This window comes from Parasteatoda tepidariorum, chromosome 8 (assembly GCF_043381705.1).
Source record: "Parasteatoda tepidariorum isolate YZ-2023 chromosome 8, CAS_Ptep_4.0, whole genome shotgun sequence".
NCBI classification, from domain to species: domain Eukaryota; kingdom Metazoa; phylum Arthropoda; class Arachnida; order Araneae; family Theridiidae; genus Parasteatoda; species Parasteatoda tepidariorum.
The window spans coordinates 82,699,467-82,706,870 of record NC_092211.1 but is presented as its reverse complement, the minus strand read 5'-3'; the positions used below and the strand labels follow the sequence as shown (position 1 = coordinate 82,706,870).

The window sequence follows — 7,404 nt, the reverse complement described above, 5'->3', positions numbered from 1 at the left end:
TTTTCTCAACAAAACGGAAAAGGTTAAATGCAGAATTGATCAAGAAACAAACAAAATGAATCATTTTCGATTCATCTTAAATGATAATACGGTTGCATCAAGTTTATGATCTACGATTATATGAACAATTTGCTAACAAATTGCTAAACCAAATGCCAATATTACACTACTTATTGAATTTTCAGAGTTTAAAAATAAGATGGGTTCTTTCTTTCTTGATAGTTTGCCTTAAAAGTTCATCTAAGGATTGCATTGTTCTAAGAGGTTCAGGAATTTGAAATGTTTTTAAGATTTTTAAATATTGGTGTTTAAAGCTAAACTCCCATTATAATGACGATTTGAGCATGTTTCGACGGGATTCGATGAGGGTGTCATTAAGCCCCAAATGCAGCAATTGAAATTATGGAATGGTGTGCACCTCTGATGTGCACCTTAAAGATGTATACAATAAATCTAATGTTTCAGTCAGAATTTATCATCAACCACTCACTTCTCACTGACAGCAATACTTTCAATGTCTGCCTGTTTTTACTGACGGATCATACGCAGCTGAATACGTAAGCTGTAGTATCAACATCGCTGATGATACTTATAGTTGCAAAATACCAGATATTTGCTTCTGTCTCCTCTACTGAGGCTGTTGTTGTCTTACTGGCATTGTGGTTTATTTCCAAAGGCTCACTGAGGAAGTATTGCACATACTCTGAGTGTTTGAGCGTTTTATGGCGGTTGGAAAACTTTCATAATGACACTCATTCTAAGATAATTTTTATTCATCATTCACTTATAACTCTTAATAAGAATGCATTTGCCATTTTATTTTGTTGGAGTCCTAATCACGTTGGTGCATTGGGTAATGGCTTAGCTGAATCTGCTGCACGAACCATCACTACTCCAATAACGCTGTCTGTACCATTCACTGACATTGAAATTACATCTTCAACATATAATAACATCCTCTTCGTAATAACAATGGGATCTTCAAATGCTTAATAAACTTCAATTGAATTTGAACTGAGGAAAAGGATCATACCAGTGAAACCAAACACCAAGAACAGCAAAGCGTCTTTTCCCCCTGCAATGTCAATAAATGTGTTTTTGTCAAATAAATACATTCCCAAGGCACTTCACTCACCTGACTGGAGAACTTTTGAGTTTTTCCTCTTCACGATATTGAAAACTCACAGAAAAGAAAATTATTTTGGGAGACAGTTAAGAGGTTGTAACCGTCTAGATAAAAGGAATTCAAGTATCCGAGTTCTAGCACTGCTATTAAGAGAGGAAGAAGCGTCACTGACGAGGAAAAGTTTCCCAATGAAATCATTTTAAGGTACAAAACATTAAATTGCACAAATATTCAAGTAATAAAGAATTCAAAATCAGTCTCATTACTTAATTTTCTCACCTTGTATCAGCTGTCTAAAAACATAGATGCGAAATTAGTGTCACTGGAAGATTTTGAGGTGATTCGAGTTCTCATTCGTATATAATCTAGAAGGTGAATAAAAAGTCTTTACACACTAGTCGCCTCAAGTAGAATGTTTTTTTTAACTAACCAATAAAGATAAAATCAATTTATATGCATTTAGAACATTTAGAACAGATTTTATAGCCATAAAGATTTTACAGCCATATAATTAGCATAAATTTCAGTTGCTATAAACTAGTTTCGTTTTCGCCTCACTAATGATTGAAGATTGAATGTGTAGTATAGTGCAGTGATTGTGCTTTGAGTGATTGAAGATTGGTTCTGTAGCATATTTAAATCTTTTTATTAAACTAGGCTGTAAGCCTAATGTTTTTTTTAAGGTTTCTAAAATATTCCATAAGATTTGTTTATGAATTGCAATTATTTTCAAAACCTCAATGAAAACTTACACCGAGACTCATTTTCGAGTGCCCAGCACTCACACCAGATGTTTTGAAATTGGGAATTGTGCCGTTTGAGGACAACCTAAGATCTGTTCTCTATAGGCACCAAGAGGCACCGAAGCTGGCAGCCGCAATTGTAAAGATTTTCTATGTTCTCTGAAAATCCATTGACACAAAAGCAACAATAATAACACAGTGAAATTGAGAAAAACTAAAACATTGGGAATTCAAATTAGCAATTGACTAACTTATTTTCCCAAAAATGACGCTCAGAATATCTTCTTTGAGTTTGACACATTTTTAAAAATAGTTCTGCATTTAGCTTTTACATTTTTTTAAATAAAACTAATTGCTTCGAGTGTACACAGTTCTATGAACTTTTATACTGAAAAATATTTTGCCGTCTTCTTTCTATGACACATAGCGTTTACATTAATTTTCGTGTATTCATATCTCATTCTAAGATATTTAAGGCATAGAATTATGCATGAAAAAATTTTTTGAATTTCCAGAGTCACATACGGGACACATCATTCTATCACCCTTCGTTTATTACTAAAACTCATCGCAATATACTTATTATTTGTCTAAATTAGAGGGCCTCCAACGCTTGTACTGTGATCTACTAGTGGTCCACTCATTATAATATCATATTATGTCATGATAATAACATATTATGTTTCTATCAAGCTGTGTTATCTCACTCCTTTTAATGCAATAGTATTATAAAAAATGAAAAGCATTGCAAAGTGCTGGTTATTTCAGATCATACTCTTATCATCTGAAGTAATCGGAGTATTACAATGTTAGTGCGAAAGTATCAAAATGCATGACAGATACTTTTAAAAAGATTTAACCAAGCCTATATAAATAGTAGTGAGTTTTGCCGTCGTGATTATGAATCGGTCTATGACTGCTGCAGTGTTTTGACCTGCGAGCTTCAAGCGAATTAGTTAACTGCCCGTCTGAAGTTTTGAATCCTCTGTTGTAGTTGCTGTAAATAGCTCCATTCTGCGAAACTTTCTGCTTTTAAAATTTTGAAGTCTTAAGGTGTGTTTTATTCTGACTGCCGGTTTTTATTTGGTCTAATAAATTTACCATGCTTCTGGATTTAAGCTTTGTAAATATTACCGAAGCTCTTAAATAATAATTGAGGTAAAATAAAAAATAAAAAATAGAATTATAATGAATCATAAAATTTGGTAAGTGTCGCAAAATTTGGCAGTTTTTATCATGCTACCTTAGAACATGGCATAAAAACACATTTATTCTGCTAAATTTACTTTTCAGTTTATTACTTTTTATTAAAGGTAAGGTAAGGAGAATTATAATTTTGAGTACCAGAATTTTCGGTAAACCGTTATTGTATGAACACGAAAAAATACCAAATGGATTGTTTTAAATACCGTATATTTTGGGTTATAATGTTAGTTTTTTGTATCAGAAATGTCATTGGTATACAGAGCGGTAATTTTACTACAATTTTTTTCACCGTTTGTTAAAAAGACCTAGAATGTAACATTATTTGATCCAATAAAAAAGGTGTTCAGACATTTGACTAATTAAGAAAAACTGCAATAAAATTTTTAAGTAATATTTTTTGACAGTGAAATCTTAATTCCATAAATACTTTTTCAATAGTTCAATAAGTTTTAAATGAAAATATATGTTAAGGATGCTGATCAATACTGATATTTATCATTAATAATATTCTTTGATTATTTAAATAACGGGAAAGTAAGTTAAAAAGCACATTTCTGTTACAAATATGATCGAGATGCTTTTTATTTTTATTAAGACTAAAGCAAATCTTTTTCTAAATATCATTTTAATATTTAATTGATAAAGTAAATTTAAAAAAATATATCTTGGTGATAACCAGCATTAATCTTAGAAATGGTGATAAACAGCATTCGTTATTTAAGGAATTTCATTTTTTTCTTCTACTTTGAATTATTATATTAGTATTCTTTTTCAATTCTCTTCATCTTAGAATCACATGAGTGTATTACATTATTTAGGCTTTAATAGTGATTGATTAGCATCTAATTAAATTTAAAATACAGCTTTTTCTTTTATAAAAAATAATATTGCAATATCTAATAAATTCAGTAAATTTTACAGCAAACTTATATTACTGGTTGTACGATCCTTCATTAGAACCATTTTATTCGTATTTTAGAAGAAGTTAACTAAAAAAAGATTGGATTTTTACTTTTGACTTCAGGAAATTTTAATAGAAATTGAGTTGCCTTTGATTAATTCTACAGTAAAGTTTTTTTGTAGCACTAACGTTTTAGAAGATAAGTAATTTCCTTTTACCCTTTATCAAAGTGCTTACTTTTTATCCAGTAAGCTAAGCCTCATTTTAATTTACTTAATAGCACCAACCACTTGATGAAATTCAGCGAATTCTTCAATAGGTAAAAAAGAGCAACAAAAATTCAAACTATTCATCGAGGGAATAGCACGGTTTTATGCATTTTATACATCACTACCCTGCTTCTTTTGCAACAAAAGAACACTCTAGCAATTAGAACAAATTTACGATTTAGCCCGTGCACTGAGAAAAGAAAACACGGTAAAAATTTGCCACTTTTCCCTCGGGTAATTAAGCCTATTGTCGGGAATGGAGGGTAGAAGGGTGGTAGACGGGCAGTAGGGTAGAAAGAAAAATGCGCGTTGTTTCTGCGCACACAGAGATGGCTAGAGCGAGGGAACTCTGGTATCGGTTCAGTCAGCAGTAAGCTGCCACGTTAGACCCAACATGTCACAAGGGTTCCATTCGCCAGAAGGGACTATTTACCTCCGCCGTTCGGATTACACGCACGGAGCGGATCACCCCTTTCTGTATACCCCTCTACATGCAACTGGTGATCGCTTGCATTTATCTACTCTTAGACCATATTGAAGGGCGTATATGTCCTTGCTTTTTTAGACTGTTGAATGACTACTCCATATTTCAAAAAACAATAATGAAAAGAAAACGATTTTATTTTAGAATTATTTTCGTCTGATTTATTATTGCAAACGATCAATTTTAATTATTACAAACAGTCTTTCTTTGATTAATGAAAAACAAATGATTTTTCTGACTATTGCACGAAACTCAGTAAATGATTATTAACTTTTACTTCGACTGCTTTAAGAAGTTCTTCAAAAGAAATTCTACTGCGTAACTGAAGTTGGCTATTACGATCATAAGAGAATCCATTTAGGCGTTCATAAGGTTTCAATGCTGAAAAAACTCTTCATAGTAGGGCCATAAAAATGCTCGCACTTAAATGGGTTTCATTGCGAGTGTTTTATTCTTCAGCAAGGAAATCTAAAGTTTGAATTTGGAAGAATCAGAAAGCAAATGGTGGTGCTAAGCCAAAACTTTTATCCTAAAACCTAAATATAGGAAATGTAGTAAAGATTTGTGGCGATTTTCATAAAATGAAGATGATGTGAAATCTTTTAAGATGGCATTACAAAGAGCAATAATGAACTAGTCAAGTCGTATGTGATTGAATAATTCTTTCAGCAATAATTTTTATCGTGTGCTTTGGTGCTCTTTGAATTAGTTGAACTTCTTGTTTATTGTTGAAGAAGAATTACGGCAAAAGCGAAAAAGGAATATTGAGGAATTGAATTTACTGTGATCAATTTTAAAGTGTATGTACTAACTTGTAAGTAACAGAACTTTCCAATTTTTTCTATTAGATTTATATATAAGAGTATAAAAGAAATATCATGATTAGATATTTGAGAACTGTAAAATATATTAATCATTATTATCAAAAGAACAGCGTCAGCATTTATTAAATAGAACACTTCCATAAGAAAATTGTATCTATAAACAGCAATAATTTTCTAACATTTAGTTATAGTACATGACGAAAAGAATTATAAATGAAGCTAAACTATAGTATTAAAGGTTCTCCCTCTGCAACGAATGCGCCAATTTCTCAATTTATTTAAAACTATTTTGTTTAAAAGAATGCGTAATATGTGTTCTTTAAAAAGTATTTCGTATAGAATGAATTGCAAGAATATTAAAAATATTTTCATCTTTTAAGAACTGACAATTAAAAATTTTTATTGTCTTAAAGCAGACGATAAAGGAAAATTCGTATAATTTGGACTATCTTTGTTGGATATAAAATAAATAACATTTGCAGAAAGAGTAATATAGCCGTAAATGACATGGAACTGAAAACTTACTAATCGATTAAAAGTACCTGTTGAACTATCATCGCAACATCTTTCGTCACTGATTGAGCTGAAGAGAAAAGGGAGATCACTCAGCAGACGATGTCAACGCGCATAAACGTTGAAAACAAAACGATTAATTGATGATAAACAATCCGATTAAAAGCAGGCGATAAAGAGTAATTGATTTTTCTTTTTCATCGTCGTTGATCAGAATACTGGCATCTTAATTAAATTTGCGAACGAAAAGAGCGCTGTTGGAAAACTACAGATTTAGTTAACCTTTAAGAGAACGATTAAAAAAGGAGGAGAGATCCGGTCGATTGAAGATGCCGCGCTCTTTTCTAGTGAAGAAGGTGAAGCACCCTGTTGATCATAGCAACCGGTGGCCTTACCATGAAGCCCCAGCCAGCCCCTCTGAAGCAGCTACACCACCTCAAGGATTCACAATACATTACAACAATGGTATGTGCAGATTTTTTATCATTCATTTTTATTTGAAAATGATGAATTTCTTCATTTTTTTTATTTAGAATGAATTTAGGTAGAACTATTATTGACATTTAAAATCAAAACCTACGAGAAGAAAAGGCAATATCTGGAAAGTATAATAAAAAAAATATAGCAATCATGAAAAAGTCAATTATTACAAACTATTAAATGTAATAATTATACATTTCAGAAATAATAAATGCAGTTTTTTTTTCAGTCATTTTTATTCAAAAAAAGCATTTCTATAGCTTGGTCTTTGAAAAATAAAATTTGAAATAAGAACATATGTAAAAAATAAAAACCCGGAAAGCATAATTAAAGTAAAATGTATGCTAGTTATGAAGAATTTGTTTATTGCAAATTATTAATCATCAAAGCTATTTTTTGCATGCATTTTTTAAAATTATACATTTAAATTAAAATAAATATTTTGCGCAAATATTTTTTTACTACGATGTAAAAATTTAATTCATTATATGGTATGAAAATTTTAACTCTTATTCGGATACAATAAATTTAAAAGGAAAAATGGCTTTACATTATAACCTTCGATTCATTATGAATTTGCATTATTTTAAGTAAACCAATCAAGAATTTAAGTTAAAATCCCGCGAAACGAAATATGTGCCCAGATGTTATTTTAATTTTTTTTTTTTACATTTGAGAAGTAATGTTTTAACTTCTGTATTAACTGTGAATTTTTCAACTCTCTAAAGGTATTTGTCGTTTTTGAGTGAAGCATAAAAAGGATTAGCTCATTTAAATATCAAGACAATTGTATGGCTTTATTAAAGGCTTTATTGTTATTATTATTATTATTATTATTATATATATATATTTTAATAT

At 30.6% G+C, this 7,404-nt stretch overlaps 1 protein-coding gene across 1 annotated transcript in view; it reads left to right on the top strand.

The window, feature by feature from the left end:
- The first annotated feature begins 4,602 nt into the window (after positions 1 to 4,602).
- LOC107456893 (transcriptional repressor scratch 2) overlaps positions 4,603 to 7,404 on the top strand; it is a 98,753-nt gene continuing 95,951 nt past the window's right edge. Inside the window, exon 1 of the mRNA XM_016074868.3 lies at positions 4,603 to 6,531. Coding sequence (XP_015930354.1) covers positions 6,396 to 6,531 — 136 coding nt within the window. The 5' untranslated portion in view covers positions 4,603 to 6,395. The remainder of the gene's footprint in view (positions 6,532 to 7,404) is intronic.